The sequence below is a fragment of the Myotis davidii genome, unplaced genomic scaffold (assembly GCF_000327345.1).
Source record: "Myotis davidii unplaced genomic scaffold, ASM32734v1 scaffold217, whole genome shotgun sequence".
NCBI lineage: Eukaryota > Metazoa > Chordata > Mammalia > Chiroptera > Vespertilionidae > Myotis > Myotis davidii.
This window is the reverse complement of record NW_006290034.1, coordinates 5526334-5545310: the sequence shown is the minus strand read 5'-3', so window position 1 is coordinate 5545310 and position 18977 is coordinate 5526334. Positions and strand designations below refer to the sequence as shown.

At 56.4% G+C, this 18977-nt stretch overlaps 1 protein-coding gene across 1 annotated transcript; it reads right to left on the bottom strand.

The window, feature by feature from the left end:
• Positions 1–3924: 3924 nt before the first annotated feature.
• Positions 3925–17345, bottom strand: STRIP1 (striatin interacting protein 1). Its single transcript, XM_006762983.2, has 20 exons — positions 17165–17345; positions 16351–16425; positions 15795–15929; positions 15588–15708; positions 15343–15411; positions 14320–14426; positions 14088–14215; positions 13550–13732; positions 13017–13234; positions 12001–12066; positions 11814–11877; positions 10482–10553; positions 9957–10031; positions 9727–9824; positions 8396–8522; positions 8106–8206; positions 7296–7362; positions 6761–6865; positions 6012–6216; positions 3925–4848 (listed from the first exon to the last, which is right to left on the bottom strand). Exons 2-20 carry the CDS (start codon positions 16388–16390, stop codon positions 4601–4603), a joined length of 2229 nt encoding a protein of 742 aa, XP_006763046.1. The 5' UTR covers positions 16391–16425; positions 17165–17345; the 3' UTR covers positions 3925–4600.
• Positions 17346–18977: the final 1632 nt, after the last annotated feature.

Genomic DNA, 18977 nt, shown 5'->3' with positions numbered 1-18977 from the left:
GTCTGTTTTACAAACCACGCTGTGCCGGGCATTGTGCTGGGTGCGAGAGAGCAGTGGTCAAGCACAACTTAGAAACAGACGGAGAGGGAAGAGACCCGGGGAAGCCGAGGAAGCAGGAGTGGGAAGGAGCCAGAGGAGAGAAGAAAGTACAGCCCGGCCCAGATCACAGTGGGAGCGGGAGGCGGGCAGAGGCCAGGAGGGGCCGGCGGGGGAGGGCACAGGGAGGCCGGGACCAGCTCCTGGCTCCCAGCCAGGGGCGTCTGCCCACAGCTCATATTTTTCTGTCCAGTGACAGCCAAATGAAGGGAAAGCGAACTTTACAACCGCCCGCTTCACACATAATGAATATGAATGGGCATCTCGGAGCCTGTTCCCTGGGATTATCTGTGCTCTGACGGGTTCTCCCACTGACTGGGCCATCCCAGAGGCCTGTCCCCGGGCTGGGACACAGGCACCCCTTCCACCTGCTTCCCATTAGCATCCTCCTGTCCCCTCCTCCACACTCTGCTCTCACCACTAAGGCACAACCCCCAGGGCTCCAGATGCCCAGAGCCCAGCCTTACTAACAAGGTGAACGGTCGCCCTCAGCCCAGACCCCATCCTCCCCAAGGCCGGGCTGAGCCGCTAGTCACCCTCTTGGTAAAAAAAAAGGGGAAGGGGCCCCTCCGGGAATCCCAGCTTTGAGAGAGCTGCTAGCCTTTGCTAAGCTCCTCTCTACCCAGTGATGCCCCCAGAGAAGCCCTAAGTCTTGGTGCTGGCAGGGCACGGGAACCCGGCTGAGGTGAGGGTGGGGAGTGGGGCCACAGCCAGCAGGCCTGGGCCAGGCTTCTAGTCTCAGTCCGGCACCAGCATCAGAAACGGTCCTGAGAGGCACTCCATTATCCTTCCCACATCAACCTGAATTACAGCCTGAAGCACAGACCCTCTGCAGCCTGACGGGAACCGAGGATGGCACCACCAGGAACTGGGCATTTCCTGGACTGGGCAGAGGGAGTACACACCTCACCACCGCCCCAGCCTCTGCCACAGGCTCATCCTGGCCGTTTGCACCGGGAGGGGGGGAGGTTTGCTCTAGGGCCCACCCTTCCCACTCACCAACTGCAAGCTCCTGCCCAGTCTCTTCTCCAGGAGGAGGCATGATGGGCTGGGGCCAGTGGGGCCTGCGTGGCCCTGCAGATCTGTCTCCACATTATGGCTCTCACTTGCTTTAATGGCTGTCTATCAACTGTGAGCTGGGCAAGGAAAGCGAGCGGTGGTCACCTGGACCGAGCTAGCCTAGAACAGGCCCTCAGGGCATGCTGGCAGGGTTGCTGGACCAGCGGCTCACTCTTGAGAGTCTGTATTCAGAGCAGCGAGCGAAGGGTCAGGGATATAAGAAGGCCTAAGACACAGTCCTTGGAGGGGGTTTCTGTTTTCCAGGGGACACAGGAAGTGAATGCAAATTCACAGGTTAGAGTTGGGAGGGCCATTAGCAATATTAAGAATAGCTGCCAGCTCTAGACAGTTTGGCTCAGTGGATAGAGCGTTGACCTGAGAACCAAAGGGTCCCGGGTTTGATTCTGGTCAAGGGCATGTACCTTGGTTGCAGGCTCCTCCCAGTAGGGGCTCATGCAGGAGGCAACCAATCGATGTGTTTCTCTCACATCGGTATCTCTCTGTCTTTCCCTCTCTCTTCCACCCCACCTAAAAATCAATGGAAAAATTTCCTCAGGTGAGGATTAATAATAAAGAGAATAGCTGCCTTTTATCTGTTGCTTCTTGCCAGCCGGTGTGTAGGTCCGCTACCCACTACTCAGGCCTCACTACCACCTGCCGCTATTAAATCAGCTCATACAGAGGAGACAAGCTGGGCTGAGCCTGACGAGTTCAGGTCCCTCAGCAACTACATGTCGAGGCTGGATTGAACGTCAGGGCTGCCGACTCCCAGAGGGTGCTTGTTCCATAGCTGGCAGCCTGAGGCCAACTGTGCCAAGGGCCAAAGGAACGGCACAGCTACTACTGCTTCTCTGAGAAGCCAGTTCATCAGAGGGCAGACAGGAAGCCAGCCTCCCGGGAGATAACTAACGGGCACGGCAGAGGCAGCCGCACAGCCCAGTGGGATCCGGGAGAGAGAGAGACGTTCAGGCTTGGACAGAAAAAGACGAGGTAGCAGCGATAACCCCCAAGCTACCTTGAGGGGGCACATTTGGGGCACACCAGAGGCCAGGCCAAGGTCAAGCTTGGGTGGCCACTCAAAGTCTAAATCAACTGACATTTGCCAAGAATCTCTCTAGGGTTCACGCTTGAGCAAATGCCAAGTACTGAGTGAGATGAATAAATGAGCAAACCAATGCTCTGCTGGTAAGTGCTGGGTAACAGTGATGAACAGGGGAAGGGTGAGGGAGGGGGACCCACACACTGCGAAAGAGACCTGGGTTTGCATCCAGGCTCGGGCTCTCGCTATTCTGTGACCTTGGGCAAGTTCTTTACCTGTTGTGTGCCAGTTTCTTCACCTGCAAAAGAGGCGCTGCAATAATGCTACCTTTCAGAGGTACTATAAACAAGCAACTACAGACAGAAACTCTAAGAGCAGTGGCTGGTGCATAGTAAGCTCCAGTGCCGATCGCTGGCTTCTGTGTGGAAACCGGGCTTTCGGGAAGCGTCAATATCGGCCCTGCCTGCCTATCTGGCGCCCCTAAGTGGTTAACTTTTAAAAATATATGTATATTTTTATTGATTTCAGAGAGGAAGGGAGAGGGAGAGAGAGATAAAAACATGAATGATGAGAGAGAATCATTGATCAGCTGCCTCCTGCACGCTGCCCACAGGGGATCGAGCCTGCAACCCGGGCATGTGCCCTGACTGGGAATCGAACAGTGACTTCCTGGTCTACGCTCAAACACTGAACCACGCCGGCTGGGCTAAGTGGTAACTCTTGATTGACAAGTTCCCATCCTCAAAGTGACATGGCCACGGGGTTATCAGTCCCTGAGAGGATTGAAGGAGCACTGGTTAGCAATAATTAACCTTTTATGTATCTCAGCCATTTACAAAGGGGCCTTCACAGACCCTGTCCATCTCATGGCCCAGATGAGGTACAACGCCACAGAGATCGGGTGGTCACTGGCTCCAAAAGATGTTTCTGTACCAAGACTTGGGTCCAAACGGCCACCCTGCCACGAGCACACTCCGGCTATGACAAGGCTCCTCTCCCAGGAGGCCCCTGGCCCTGGCCTCCTCACCCAGGCTCTGTGGCCGTCGCAGACCTGACAGTCTGTGTGCTTGTTTGCACAGATACATACAGGTATTTACAGGCCTTAGCAAACCAAGAAGGAAAACGGCGCCTCTGGTTAAGGAAACTTCAGAGGAGGGATTGGGAAAACCAACGAGGGAGAACAAAGCCCCAGGCAGGCAGGCTGTGACCGGGATGGCTGCGGAGTAAGAAAGGGCAAATCCATCTTACCGAGACTGTAACCTCACAGTACATACTTCCTCTAGGTCCTGGAGGTTCCCCAGAACACGTTTCCTTTGTAAGTCAAGAGCCCGAGACGGAACCTCCCACACCTGGCCTACGGGTGAGCTAGGCGAGCTTCCAGCAGTTCTGGAGAGGGTGCTTCTTTATCAGCATCAGGAGGGGGAGATCCCAGAGCAGAGCCGAAGACGGAGTGAGGAGGAGGCAGACACGCCCAGGCTCTGAGGCAAGCTCAGGACTGTGATCCTGAGAAGCCTGGAACTCCTACCGCATGCCATCAAACCCAGGGGCACAGGACGTGTTACCCCGCAACCCAGAGCCCTGGAGTGGGCAACTCTAGACGGAGGCAGGAGAACACTCTGGAGGAGTGCCTCACAGAGGGAGGGGAAGGGCAGGCAGCCTGGCAAGAATCCCATTTCTAGACCTGGGGACATGTTCAGGGGCCACACTTTCTGCAGACGAGGCCATTGGGATTACTTTTACTTCCTTTTAATGTAAACAGAATACACAAACACATTAAAAACCCCAACGTGACACAAGAGAACACACACAGGTTTATATATAGGTATTTACAGACCCTCGAAGATCCAGAGGGAGAGGGCACCTCCGGCTAAGGGAAGCTGCTCTTCCCACCCCACCCTGTCCCAACCCCGTGCTGAGGGAGCCGCGGGAGCCTCTGCAACTGCTTCTGGAGGAAACTCAGCGGGAGGCTGGAATGACACCAGACACCCCCAAAACAAAACCAGGACTCTGACTGTTTGGCCCCAGCCCCAATGCTAAGAGTCCTCCTTGGCAAGCTGGCTGCCAAGGATCTGCCTGTCTCCAGAAGAGTCAGCGTGAGCCCCGACATTCAGACGCGATGGGTTCCCAGCCTATCCCAGCTTTTCCCAGCCTTGGGCTGAATGAGAAATGAGCTGCAACCAACCATGTCCAAGAGAGGAGGGGGGAGAAATGGAGAGAGGGTGGCAAGCAGAGATGACGCTCCCAGACAAGATGCTGGGACCAACCAGAGGCCAAGCCCAGAGCTGTCTGGGGAGGGCAGTGAGGTGGTGCTGCCACCTGGAGGGGGCTGGGCGCACTGCAGTGAACCAAGACAGGCCCTGGGCGCCTGGACACATCACCTTTCCTGTTGGGTCCCCTCCAGGAGCCTCACTGCAGCAGCTCTTCCCAGGAAATGGGCTTGGAGAAAACCTCCCTTTCTAACCAGAGGTCGTAGTTCATCTGGAAGTCCTCAGGGAGGTCCACCCGCTGGCCCAGGACGCTCTGCAAGCAGTTGTCCACAGGCAGGAAGTCGGGGTTGCTGTGGGCCCGGTCATAGCGCCGGGCGTTGAAGCGTTCAATGTTGGCACGGAGGGCACACTCCTCCGCTTGGAAGTCCCAAGGCCGGGCATCCAGGTCTGGGACAAAGCAGAAGACATGGTCAGGAGCGAGGCCTTCCCGGCAGCTCCCCTGGCACAAGTTAAGGGCCAGGGCCCTCCCCCACTTGACTCGATGCCAACTCCCAAGCCCCACCCTCAGCAACACTGACAGGACTTCTTTCCTGGATACAAGGGAAAGTCAGGTGACAGGAGAAAAGCCAGATCTACAGAGGAGGCCGCACTGTGGCCGAGTGGACCCAGACAGGGGGCACAGGTATGACCCACTGCTCTGAAAGCCACCTTGTCCCTGGCTCTCTAGATCAGAGGAGCGTGCAGGCCCCTCATTAGCTCATTCTCTCGATTCCCTGCCCAGGCATGAAGTCACGGGGCGCTGGGCCAGGAACTGAAATGATGCGGCAGCGTGGCCAGGGGACACCTAGAAGAACCCACTCTGCCCAGGAGGCCGAGGCGGCTGCCCAGAGGAAAAGAAACACAGGAGTGTTTGCGAGAGAGGCAACCTGCCAGAAGGCACAGAAGAGGCGCACAGGCTATGTGCACAGAGTGAGTGCCCCGTGTGCCCAGAGACCCGGAGTGACAGGCTGGGCTGCAGAGAAGCTGGGTCCGGTTAGAGAGGAGGGAGGGAGGGAGGGATGGAGGAGGGAAGAGTGTGGGCCTCATACGCCATGTGTGAGAGCTTGGCTCTAATTCCAAGGGCAATCGGAGGCCAGTGAGGGCCCTTCCTCGGAGGTGCCCGCAGACCCGCACTCAAGCTGAGAGGACTTGTGGACAGGGGGGAGGGAAAAGACGGGAGAGAGACTTATGACAATTTCTGGAAAAGGCAGAACTTCGAGGGAGGGACAGAGGAATGGGGATGATCAGACACCGAGTCTCAAGGGCAGCTTCTCAAGGTCCTTCCTCGCGCTCCTCGCAATCGGAGGCCAGTGAGGGCCCTTCCTCGGAGGTGCCCGCAGACCCGCACTCAAGCTGAGAGGACTTGTGGACAGGGGGGAGGGAAAAGACGGGAGAGAGACTTATGACAATTTCTGGAAAAGGCAGAACTTCGAGGGAGGGACAGAGGAATGGGGATGATCAGACACCGAGTCTCAAGGTCCTTCCTCGCGCTCCTCAGGGCGGTCTGGAGCAGAGGGGGAGAGGTCGCTGCTGCCCGACCCCCACTGCACCCACCCGCTTACGGGCCTCACCGTTGCCGTAGGCCCAGTCGTCATTGAGCCGGTGCCGCACTTTCTGGTAGATGGCAGACATGGTCTTCATGTTGCTCTTGCGCCACTGCCGCCCCAGGTACTTGGTCTGCACCTTGAGCAGCTTCAGCACGTACAGCTGCATCATGGCCTGCTTCACCTTCAGGGCCCGCTTCAGGATGGGGGCGGACTTGAACACCACCAGCATCTGGAAGGGCACAGGCGGGCACCAATAATGCCTGCCTCACCAGCCGCTGCTCACCCCATTTGCGGTCATGGGCAGCGTGACCAACTGTCCCAGCTTTCCCCAGACTGAGGGGTTTGCTGGGACGCGGAACTTCATTGCTAAAATCACAAAGTCCCAGGCAAACCAGAACCGCTGACCACCCTCATTGTGAGTCGTTTTGGAATCTGAAGAAAGCTATGAATTCCTTCAGAAATACAGCTGTGTGCATGTCCCTACAGTTTCCGAGGATTCCCGGCCCTCCCCACCCACAGGCATCCACAGGCGCGGGGTAAGGTGGGCTCCCAGACCCTGGATTGAAAGGAGGCCCTCCTGTGAGTGGAGTGGTTCCAGCCCCCAGTTCAACTTGTCAAGGAACCAGGAATCAGCCCTTAAAATACATGGGTGCGGCTGCAGGAAAGTGAGGAAGGATGCAGCCGCAGCAGCGAGCCCACCCGACCCCTGCTCCTGCTCAGGGGAGGACGGGTGTGGCACTGTCACAGGGTCCACGCTGACCGCGCCGACTCACCATCGTTCTTGAGTGCTTCCACTTGGTCAGCTTGTTCAAGATCCGGAGGAGATTGATACAAGAAAAGAGGTTCCTCCAGCAAAACTGGTTATTGTCGCCTGCTTCCTGCAGGGAAAGCCCAGGAACCATGACTCTCAGGGCAGGGGCTCAGCAGCTTCCAGGGTGGCACATGCATGACCTCGGACCTGCAGGTCTCCCTGCCTGTGCCGGCACCCACTCCTCTCCTCAGCCCCCGGGAAACTCCATCCCTCAGAGCTGTGCCCACAGAGTCCCAGCGAGTGGGGGAGAAGCAACTCGGCCTGGTGAGCGCTGGGTCATCAGCCCCTGAAAACCATGCTCCCAACAAAAGAATCCCTACCCCCCAATCTTTCTGCCCGACTAGGTCCCTCCCGCCCTTGTATGCAATTAGTGCTCTAAAAGCCAAGCAGTCAACAGGACCTCATCTGTGAAGACACCTCCATACCAGGGGGGGAGCCGGGCTCTGCACCACCCACCCTCACACCAAAGGGACAGCCGGTAGAGCCTGGCCACTCACCAGACTCTCGGCAGTCAGCTCTGGCAGCTCGTGCACCACGCAGTGAGGGTAGTCCAGGACGGAAATGCTGTGAGGGCAAGGGCAGGCCGGCGCCCACCATGAGCACAGGCTGCGTCTGGCTCTGCTCTCCTCCCTCCCTCGTTGGGATGCAAGCGGGATCTACCTTGCCTGCACCGCGCTGGTTTCCAGCTCTAAGGTGAGGAAGCACCTGCTCCCAGAGAAACTGTAGGGTCCCCCTGGCCAGAGAACAGCCTGACACTGTAAGGGGTGGAGACCCTGCTTTCCCCGCAGCCATGCACCTGGGCTGGGGGAGACTTCTTAAGGCAATGAGTGTATGCCAAGCCCCTCGGGAGACAGTGTCGGCTGATGACTTGTCCTGTGATGTACCACACTGATGAGCAGGCACTGCCAAGTACAGGTGGCACCAGGCGAGGGATGGGGGCTAGGAGTCAGCAGACAGGGCGTGACAGCGCACATGGCTGAGCTCCCTAGGGAGAGCAGGCAGCCTGGCTGGCCTCCTCAAAATTAATTAATTAATTAAATTTAAAAGGCACGGGACAGTGAGGGCTGTACTGGAGCCCAGGATGAGACCCCTCCCACCCAGGCACAGGCCGAGTCACGGGTCACTAGATGGCTAGACTCAGATTTGACACACCGGTGTTTTCCACAGGCAGGGACCTGCTTCAGTCACCTCTGAGAAGCCTGGCAGAGTGCTGGCCTAGAGGTGCTGAGCGGGTTCAGTGGGAGCGGCTACCTGGGAGCCCTGCCATCTGGCCCCGTGCCCCCCTCCTGAGCCCTGGTCCCTGTCACCTGTTCTTGGCAGTGATGTAGGACATGATGTTTTGATTGAAGAACTTTAGAATCAAAGGGATGCAGTTGGCAAACACCAGGTGCTGGGCCATGTATTCAAACTGAAACCAACAGAAGACAATCAGCACGCCACGGGGGCCGCCCGTCTCTCCTGTCTTTCCTCCCGGGATAGAAGGCCTCGGCTAGAAGACTGAGTCAGAATGTTTGAAGGCCAAGGCCTCCGTCTTCAGGGCTGGAGGGCAGCACTGCCAGGCCGTGGCCAGTGGACAGGAAGGAGGCCTGGCAGGTACCTGGTAGACGTGGTTCAACTTGAAGTGCTTGAGCAGCAGCAGCAGGACAGCGGAAATGGCCTTGACAATGACCTCTTTGTGGCGGTTCACATCCACGCCCAGCTTCATGCTCTGCAACACTGTGGTGCTGAAACACAACGGCCGGGTGAGCCCGCAGCTTGTTCAGTGCCCTCCTAGGTGCTCACAGGAGACGGGATTCCTGAGCCTTCTCTGGGCAAAGGCTCCCACTCCACCCCTGACCCGTGGACATCTCAGGTCAGGCCCAGGGCTCCTCCCACCCAGCTCCCAAGCTCAGCATAATTCTCTTCCTGTGATTCTAAACACATCCTTAGCCTATTTCCCTGCCCTTCCTCCACAGTGAACTTCTCAAGATCCCCCTAAGCTTCTGCCACTACAGGGACCGTGTTCTCGAGCGTGCTCTGTGGAATACCACCACATGGCACACTCCATGTCATTGGGAAAACTTAGGAAGCATTGAGTTAAATCAGTTTCTTTTTTCTTTGAATTTATTTTTCAGTTACACTTGACACAATATTATACTCATTCCAGGTGTCTAACAGTGATCAGACACTTAAATCAGTTTCTTGACTCCAGACTTCTCACTGTCAGTCTTTTAAGAGGAGGCACAGTATTTGACACAGGAACCCCCTTTCCAAGGACCATTACAATGGCCCAGTGTTCTGACACCCCCTTTGGTATTAGCCAAGCCCTGCCTCCAGTCTCACCTGCCTTTCACCCCAGACTCAAGGAGCCCCGCCACCAGGGAGCTGGGCGGGAGGAGCGGGCAGGCAGGAGGCCAGGTCAAGGCCATGTCCCTCTCAAAGTAGGAGACGATCTCGGTTTGTCCTCACATCAAACAGAGGCGGTCAGTGCCCCAGGGAGGAAGCGCCCTGAGGACTTCACTGTCACCTGAGGCGCTCACAAACGGCCCGCAGGCCGGGTACTGTGCTGCTGGCTGGCACGGCGTCCAGAAGCTGCATCTCTCCGTCCTGATGTCCCAGCCACACGGCTTTGGGGGGGTTGGGGAAATGTCGCCCCAGCCCAACACACTCTGCAGAGGGGTGAGGACTCTCCCGGTCACTCAGGCATCCACTCAGGGCAGGGTCTACACTAGAAGCCAGGCCAGCTGGGCTGACCTCCTCCCCAAGCAGCAAATGGAGATATTTAACCCAGTACTTATTTTTCTTCTGAGCCAGGAATACCCTCAACTTAACCTGCAGAGAAGGTGAGTCAAAAAAGGGAAGCAACCTCCCAAACCTGGGGACTGAAAGGGAGACACGGCCCCGTTCTGTTGCCCCACCTGCTCCACGCACAGGGGCGACGGTACTCACGGCATCTCCTCAGGCAGGACGTCGGCCAGGATGTTGATCGAGTCGGTTTTGGCTTTGGAGGTGGGGGCTGCAGCCAGCAGGATCTTCAGCAACGCGATCTGGGAGGATAGGAGTGCCCAGGTGCAGGCGTCAGCCCGGAGAGGCGGTCCCTCCGCAGGGGCCCAGGGGCAGGGCACTCAGGAGGGACTGGAGGCACTGGCAGGCAGGCTGGAGCCTGAGGAGGGACTCACCATGTACTGGGGCAGGCTGGGGAGCAGGCCTTGGTAGAGCGTTTCTGCAGGGACTTGCTCCACTTCCTCTTCTCCCTGTGACCACAAGGGTAGAGATACAAGCCCTGTCCTGACAGTCTCCTGAGCCAGCTGCCTCGCTGGCTGGAGGAGGGGCTGTAAGCATTGATGTAAACAACGATGCGGACAGTGACAGCACACCTGGCTGACAGCGTGCAGGCACTTCCCTTGTAGTGAGCCCATTAGTCCTCACTACACTGTGAAGAGGGCATGATTATTATCCCATCTCACAGGTGAGGAAACTGAAGCACAGAGATCCAGTCTCCTGCGAAGTTGTCACCCCGAGTGGTGGCGCTGGATTCAGAGGTGGTGACTGGCTCAGGGCCTGTGCTCTTCACCCCGGCACCCGATAAGCCACCCCTGCAGGGGGAGCAAGAGGGCAGGACCAGGCAGCTTCATGGTCTAGGCCCAGCACTGTGCCTGGAAAGAGGGGAGGGATCCTGTTGGCTGAGGAAGGCCCCAACTCACCCCTGAAAGAGGAGAGCGAAGGAACTCCTCCTCCATCTGCGCCTGGACCTCCGCGATCGACGTGTACTTGTGCTGGGGAGAAGGGGAGAGGCGCTGGGAACAGCTCCCACTCTCTGGCTGCACGCCCCACACCCTGGCAAAGACCCGGGCAACTTCTTCAAACAATCTTCTCCAAGAGGGAATCTCCACAAAGATCCCTAACTAACCTCCTGAACCCAAAATACTTTCCTAAGTGAGCAATTGCTTTTTTTAAAAATATATAAATTTTTTTGATTTCAGAAGGAGAGAGGGGGAGAGAGAGAGAAACACCAATGTGACAGAATCATTAATCAGCTGCCTCCTCAGCACCCTCTACTAGGACTGAGCCCGCAACTTGGGCATGTGCCCTGATTGGGAATTGAACCATGACCTCCTGATTCATAGGTCGATGCTCAACCACTGAGCCACATCAGCCAGACAGCACTTGCCTCTTAAAACCAGTGTAAAAAAGCACACACAGATTAGAAAAAAGCAAATTAAGGGAGAGAAGGGGGCTTTCAGATAGCAATAGTGACAGAAAAATTAGTCCAAGCAGAATCAAGTACTCAAGTATTCAGGATCAAGTACTCAAAAAGCATGGGGCCCACTCAGTACTAAACATTTCAGAAATATGTTCCAAAAACATAGCCATTTACACTCCAGATGGGTTGTTAGGGAAACACCTCTTTCCCACTCTTGGTGTTCCTCCCCGTGGAGGACGTGGATGTGCAATACACCCCTGCCCCTCCCACACACCCCGCCTGGCTGACTGGGCAGAGGAACAGGACATGCTAAGCCCACCCCTTTCGCTTTTCTCTTGAACAAAAGCCTGTGCGCTCCTCCGCTCCTCGAGCAGGCCTGGTGGGCTCCAGCACTGCCTGGCTCTGGGTGGGGGAGTCTGCCTCATTCGGGAAGGCAGGGCTGGGACACCTATGGCTGCTGTGCCCTTCGCTTCAGTCTCTAACGTCTCTGCCAGCCTCAAAGCTGGTGTTTCTACCTCCACCTGCCTACTCTTCTATCTCTATCGCCTTAGAACTTGAGCAAGGAAAGGGGGCTATTTAGTGGGCCCCTAAAACTCCAACAACTGTCAGGTAATATGATCTTGAATGAGCCACCAGTTAAGTCCCCAACCAAAGCTCAGCTAGAAGCAGTAGAATTTACGAAGAACTGCGGAGAGGAACTGCCACCGTCCACCCATGCCTCCAGCCCAGCTCCTTCGGGCTGACAACAGTCTAAGTGGCTTCTCCCAACGGGCCGATCTCACTTCACTCACTTGGGACCAAACTAGGCCAGAAGCTCACCCACACCACCGACCTGTTTCAGAGTCTTGATGCTTTCGTGGATTGGCCTGGGCAGCCCCACCACCGTGTTCGTGTCGCTGGAGGATAAAGAAGGCCTGTGTTAAGCCCAGACATCAATCCGCCTGGGTCCCCAAACGCCAAAGGCCAAGAGAGTGGATTTCTCGTTACTTTTCTTCAAAAGGAACTCAGATCACACTCACCTGCCCAGAGTGTAACCTATGAATTTGCTGCGGCTGGACTCGAGGAACATCTCAATGTCTTTCTCTCTGCCCAAGAGAGAGAGCAAGGCTTTTACTAAACGTTATTTCAAGGTGTCATGGTTACTGAAATACAGAACATCCAGAAATTGTGGAGACAGAAGAAAAGGTCTCCCTCAACTGTTTTTCTTTATGGAAAAAAAAACCCTGAAACCTTCAAGACTATTTTAATGTCCTTCATAATGTTGAATCAATGACCTGCAATTACATTATGTATAACTTGTTTACGGTACTTGTAAAATTAAAGTGATACATTGAATTAAAAGCATATTTTATTCAGATATGAAGACCTTTGTCAACAGAACTCCTCATACACTTAAAATTTTTACAACGAGAGCTATAAGCTACTGATTTTTTTCATGAGTCCTATTTTCCTGTCAAACAATCAGTGTATCTTGCATTTTCTGAAGACTTGTGTGTTTTCCCATCACGGATCACAGAAAACTGGGGTTTTACCTGGAGAAAATGATTTCTATATCCTCTCACATGTCCAATTAGTTCTTAAGCTGGAGCCATTTCAAACAGACACCATTTCTATACATCTAGGTGCCTTCCCGCCCACTGATTCATGCACATACATCTCAATATCTGAATTCCGGCTCTAAAGGAGCTCTTCCTTAATTAATAACTTTTCTGTTAATTATATACAACCCCAGGGGGGTGGCGATGGGGTCACTTAAATGTCCTTGTTCTCATTTTTCCCACCCCCTTCACTAGTTATCATGTCTACCCAAGAGCTCCGATTGCCACTCCAGAGCACACAAGGGCCTCTTTGTGCAAGGCCAGCCAGGCCAGCCCCCGAGACCCGGGCCAGCACAGGGGACTTTAAGAGCCTCATCCCAGAGCCAAGCCCAGCTTGTCCCAGGAGCGGACCTCACGTGACCCAGGCCAGGTGCCATGCCTGTGGGTGTGAGGGCCCTGGTTTCAGGCCAAGAGCTTTCCAAAGGTCTAAGACTCACCTGACCTTGGGCGCCCATGGGAGCCCCTTTGGGCAGGTAAGCCTGTCAGTCTGGGGGTGCTGTAGTGGGGGAGGCATCACCTCGTCCCGCTCGAGGGGGAACGTCTCCCCCTCCAGGCTGTTGTCATCATCGTTCTCTTCTTCCTCTTCTCGAGAGTCGTCGGCCTTGTAGGGGTCCCGCTCGTTGAAGGCGTCCAGGTTGTCCTGCTTTATCAGTGCCTGGAGTCGGGGGAGGGCAGAGGAGAGCCAACTGAGGAACCAGAAAAGGCTGAGGAAGCCACAGAGGCTGCGACACAGAAAGGGCAGTGAGAAACCAGACAGGAAGTCAAGATTGGGACCAGACGACAAATCATTCCTTGCCCCAGTTCTTCCTGAGACCCACTGTAAGCTGGGACCCTGCATGGGGGACAGTGTCCCTGCCTGGAGGCCTTCACCTGACCAGCCGTTCAGAGGCCATTCCCAGCCGAGCTTGTCCAGGGACCAGGCCACTGTGTGCAGAGAACCTTGGGAGCTGCAGGGACCTGTCGCCCTCACCTTGTGCTCCCGCCGGCCCCGTTTCTGCTGCTGCTCGATCAGGTCGGAGGCAGACGCGGGCGGCGAGGCGGCCCTCATGTTGCGGATCACTTTGATGCTGTCCTCAGGCAGCGGGGGCAGGCCCAGCATGGTGCGCTTCTCGGCCTTCATGCTCTGCAGCTCCTCAAAGCCGCCCAGCGTGCACTGCATCAGACGGGAGCAGGCCGGGGTCAACACACCCACAGGCTGTCCAGGCGTGAGAGCACCCATGACACCTTTACAGAGACCCTCTCGACCTCTGAACAAGGGACTATACCCACCCCAGAGTTCAGCGAGGCTGGGAAGGGAGAGGAGAAATGGGCTGACCGAGCCTAGTGCACACACGCTCAGCTCTCTGTCTGCCATGCTCTTCACGTAAAAAGGAGACTGGAGAGCCTCACCTGCAAGCTCCACAGGGCTGGCCCCTTCGGAAAGGGAGGGTGACCCCCGGGGGAGTAGCGGTCCAAGCCCCTCTCCGGCCCTGGCCCCTCCCCGGGCTTCCCTTCCAGGAGGCGCTCACCAGTACTGTCTTCCAGAGCAGCAAGAGAACCTTCTTCATGGGGAAGTGAGGGGCGTGGCCACTGCAAAACTTGGTCACCATCCCAAACAGCATGATGGCGAACGGCTCGTTGTTGTACAGCGGGGAACCTGGAGGCGGCCACGGCGTCAGGAGCACACACAGGGACAGGCCCCCCCAAGGCCCCCAGCCTCAGCGCCAGGAGGGGCCTCAGGACCGGACCCCGGGGTCCTACCCAGCTCGGCCCTGAAGGTCTGGCGCATGGTCCTCCACTCGGCCTTGTCGCCCTCACACTCCTGGTGGACGGTCTCCACAATCAGGTACATGATGTTGAGCAGGACCCTGGGGACAGGGGGGGCGATAACAGGGCGGAATGGGGGGAGGGTCAAGGGAGCGCCTGGCTTCCTCACGCCCACTGACGTGAGAAAAGCCTGGGCACCAAGGCTTGCAGATGGGAGGGCTGTAACCGCCAGGAAACGGAGCGTCCCACAGAGCATGCGGGCTTCTTTCCGTCTCACGTTGCTAAGGGGGGACCCGATCTGTTCTGTATTTCGATGTCTAGCAAAGTGCTCACTCAAAGCAGGTGCTTGGCAAATGGCTGCTGAATGGATTAATGTGAACAATGGCCACAAAATTTACTGCCCTGAGCTTCCTGGAATGAAAAAGACGCAGCGGTGGGAGAGAACAGAGTGGAAGTGAGAACAGGATGTGTTTACCACGGAGGGTGCAAATCAGGAGTGCACAGGGTGATGCCCGGGACCCTAACTACAGCGAGGACACCACCAACCCCCAGTCTGGAAACTTCCAAAGGCACAGAGACAGGTTCTCCTCCTCACAGATGGGGAGGTGCTCTTGCTCTTGAGCAGCTGCGATTACTTCCTATGCAGCCATGAGCGTCTTGAACTGTCAGAACTAACCCTATGCAGGTGGGGCAGCTGGGTGCGAGAAGGTGGGAACGTGAGGAGTAGCATCCAACGTTCCATCCAGTAGAAAGGCCCATGGCGTTCTCAGCACTGTGGTCCTATCACATGATTTCCTCTGGGAAACTCAACCCAGAGCCCCGCCAGAGAGAGCCCCGAGCAGGGCTGACTGATCCCACCCCAAGCTCATCACACCCAGGTGAGTGTGTGAGAAGGACGCGTACAGGGCCCAACACACCCAGGTGAGTGTGCGAGAAGGACGCATACAGGGCCCACACCAAGAAAAACCAAGGATGCCCCAAGCCCTGCTCTGACGCTGCTCAGGCTACTGGCCTCACCTGAGGTCCGTGCTGTCAGCCAGGGAGATGGCCGGCTTCCTCACTGCGCTGCTGCAGGCGGCACTGTTGCTGCAGGAGAGACTGAGTCAGTGCTGCCCCAGAGGGAAGAGAGGGTCCCCTTGACAAGGGCTGCCCCACCGGGAATAAAACACTGTGACATGTGCTTAGACTCAGGCCCTGGACCAGACCCTCAGACTAGTTCCATAAGCTCCCCGTTCCCCCTGCTCAGGCCCCTCGGGACTCACTCTATTTCCATGTTCAGCAGCTCCACCAGCGCGTGGAACGTGCCCACCTCCAGGAGCAGGAAGACGTTGTAGCGCATCCAGGACTGCACCTCCGCCTCCGAGCTGCACTCCCCGAAGGTGCCTGCAGACAGGGCACAGCTCAGAGCCCTGCCCGCATCCGACCGGCAGGTCACTGAAGGGGCCGGCGCTCTTGGGTCCACTCAGTACCTTGGGCAACGTAGAGAATGGCCCGGGCCACCCTGAGTCTCTTCTCCCTGGCAGTGACTTCCAGGCCGTCCAGGAGCCTCATGGCATGGGTCCGGTGCTGGTTGGTATCCAGCTCGGTCCACTTCTTATCGGTCACTGCAGGGCAAGAGGCCAGTTCCACCTGAGGCCAGACAGCCTCACCACGGCCCGGCACCAGCTAAGCCACCAAAGGCAAGCCTGCCCCGGGACAGAGCTCAGAGAGCCAGTCGCTCTCCCCATAGGGCTAAGGTCCCCCCGCTGCCCTAGGAACCTGACTTTCCAGACTGAAACGATGCTATTTTTGCTACAATCTTAATCACATCAAGTTTCTTTTTTCCCTGAGACTCACAATCTGAAAAGCCACCATCAGAGGACTTGCAAGCCCACCCTGAATGGCACATCTGGCCTGGCACAGTCAGGGCTCAGCCGGCTTTGCAGGCCGTCGGGGATGACCGAGGTCACTGAGATGACTAGGAGGAACCCTGCAGCTCCCATGACACGGGTGAAAGGAACCCCGATATGGAGGGAACCATCTCACCATGGAGGCGGAAGTCCTCCTCGAAGCATTTCCGGTTCATCAGGAATTCTGGCCCCTCCGTGTAGCTGTAAAGCTCTGGCAAGAACAAAGTCTCATCAGCTCTGTGATCACATCCCACACCGGGCTCACACGCCGCAGAGAAGGCAAAGCGTCTGCTTCCGGGCCCAACTCCGCCCCGAGTCGCAGTCGCTCCTGGACCGTGTTCTGTAACGACTAGGGGCTTAGCGTTCTGGTGAACGGGACGGAGAGAAAGCTGACTGTCCCTGCAGCCGACCCAGAATGCCAGCGCAGCCTAGATGCGGGGTGGCCCCACCTGGTGCACATGGACCCCAGCAGGCCATGCCAGTGGCTGACTGCCAGCACAAACGTGTCTCTCAGTGGGTGCTACCTTTTGAAGAGTACTGTACCCCAAAGCCTGTGGAGCAGCTCAGGGTAACCTCACGTTACACAGGAGCAGCAGGGGCAGCGACAGATGTGCGCAGCTGCAAGCACCCACTGCTTGCATTCCTCACCACTCACTGCCCTAGGAGAGACCCGTCAGGGACTGCGTATGGCCAAGGAGCACCTCTGTCCACTCAGGGACTGGGCCACAGCCAGCTGAGCCGACTACCCAGAGATGCTTCATTAAAGTAAAGGACAGGCCAAAGCTATGAGACACACAGGCTGGACCCAGTAATTAACCTGTTTTATGGACATCATTACTAACTGAGACTAACTAGGGGGGGAAGTGGACTCCAAAATGGCATTCACTCCTAATTTTATTAAAGACCAATAAGGTAAAAACGCCCTAAAGAACACTGAGGTTTATCTTTACCGGAGAGCTCGGCCGCCCACTTGTCCGTGTCAGCATACTCAAACTCCAGGTCCGGAGACTCGGAATAGCCCTGTTGAGAACAGGAGAGATGATACGCAAGGTCGCTGCTTCCCAAAGGAAGAAACACGCGTGCTTCCAGAGACACTGCTGTGCTAAGGACACCACTGCCGCTGCTCTCCGATGTTTTATCACGTTCGGCTCCCGGGCTCCAGCACCCGCACGTCTCCTTCGGAGCACCTGTAACTCACAGTGCTACAGGGGCAGGGGTTCATGCTGCCTCCTTGGCACTGCAAGTTCCCTGAGAGGCGGAACATTGTCCATTTTGCTCACCATGGATTCCACAATGCCCAGCACTACTTGCCATGAGTAAGTGAGTGAGTGAATAGTCTACTCAGATAACTTCGTGCTGGATGAGTGAACACAAAGCTTCTATGCATTCCATGCAGGGAATGACCATTCACTCCATCTGGTGCCGATCCCGGCAGCCTCACTTCTCTCTGGCTAGTGGGCTATCACCAACCAGGGCAGCACGAATATCGACCCCCTCGGCCTCCCTGCCCTTCTCTCAAATTTCAGTGAGAACCAATAGGAAGGCAGCAGCTGGACAGAATGGCTTCCCTCCCCACCGGAGAGAGTGTGACAAAGAGAGTCATTTCACTGCTGGGGACAGGTGATCGCTGAGAACACGCCGTCTGCGAGGCCTTCTGGGAAGAGGCGGTGGAGACACAGGGGAAGTCCTCGGGCCTAGCTACAAGCTCCGTGGGAAGGCAAAGGCTGCCCACCCACGAAACGCAGTAACGTGCCCACAAACACTGAGTGACATGAGCTCCCCTTCCTAGTCAGAGGCAACAGGGTACATGTTCACAAGGTACTGAACTTCAGCTCTTCATTTATCCAATGGGAGGTGACCCTAATCTACCCGGAAGGTTGTTGTTGTTAATCCTCTCGAGGAGATTTTTCCAGTCATTTTTAGAGAGAGTGGAAGGGAGGGGGAGAGACGCAGAGAGAGAAATACTGATTTGAGAGACATCGATTGGTTGCCATAATCAAACCTGGGACCCTTCATTTCCATTAAAAAAAATATATATATATTTTTAAAATTTATTTCAGAGAGGAAAGGAGAGGGAGCGATGGTAACATCAATGATGAGAATCATTGATCGGCTGCCTCCTGCACACCCCCCACTGGGGACTGAGCCTGCAAACCAGGCATGTGCCGGGGCTGGGAATCAAACTTGACCCCTCAGTCCACAGGCCGACGCTCTATCCGCTGAGCCAAACCGGCCAGGGCTGCCCGGAGGCTTTTGGGCACTAATGAAAGGTGGGCAGCACAGGGCGGGCTCCCAGCCCCGAGAACCAGAGAACCAGCCGAGGCAGCCTGCGCATCTCTAAGAACAGGTCTCTGGGCTCAGATGTGCTCACGGACTGCGCTGCCTTGAGTTGCGCCCAAATGGAAATGAAAGGGGAGGAAGGGAGACGTAAATGCGTCGGAGGGTACCGATTTGAGCATCCGGCTGCTTAAGGAAAACGTAAAGCTCTCTGCAAACTGCAAGTCCTCTCCGGATGAAGGCCGGTGACCCCGCCGCTCCCACACTCCCCACCAGCCTCGGCGCAAAGGCTCCTCAGAGGTGGTTTCTGTGCTTTCCCAGTAACTCCCTGAGCGCAGGGGAGTGTCTGCTTGGACCTGCCAGGCTTGGAGATGCTTTACTAGCACCAAAGGCTGCACGAGCCAGCAGAACCAGGGCCGGCCTTCGCAGGTCTCGGGTGGTGCCCTCGGTCCCCACAGGCCGGTGCCCACGCCGGACAGCGAGGCG

Excerpts from the sequence above, each read along its gene's own strand:
- STRIP1 (XM_006762983.2), bottom strand. The coding sequence starts at position 16,390 with ATGAACCGGAAATGCTTCGAGGAGGACTTCCGCCTCCATG. Across the intron at positions 15,930-16,350 it reads GGAGGACTTCCGCCTCCATG|TGACCGATAAGAAGTGGACC; the intron begins GTGAGATGGTTC and ends CTTGCCCTGCAG. Across the intron at positions 8,207-8,395 it reads AGTTGAACCACGTCTACCAG|TTTGAATACATGGCCCAGCA; the intron begins GTACCTGCCAGG and ends TGTTGGTTTCAG.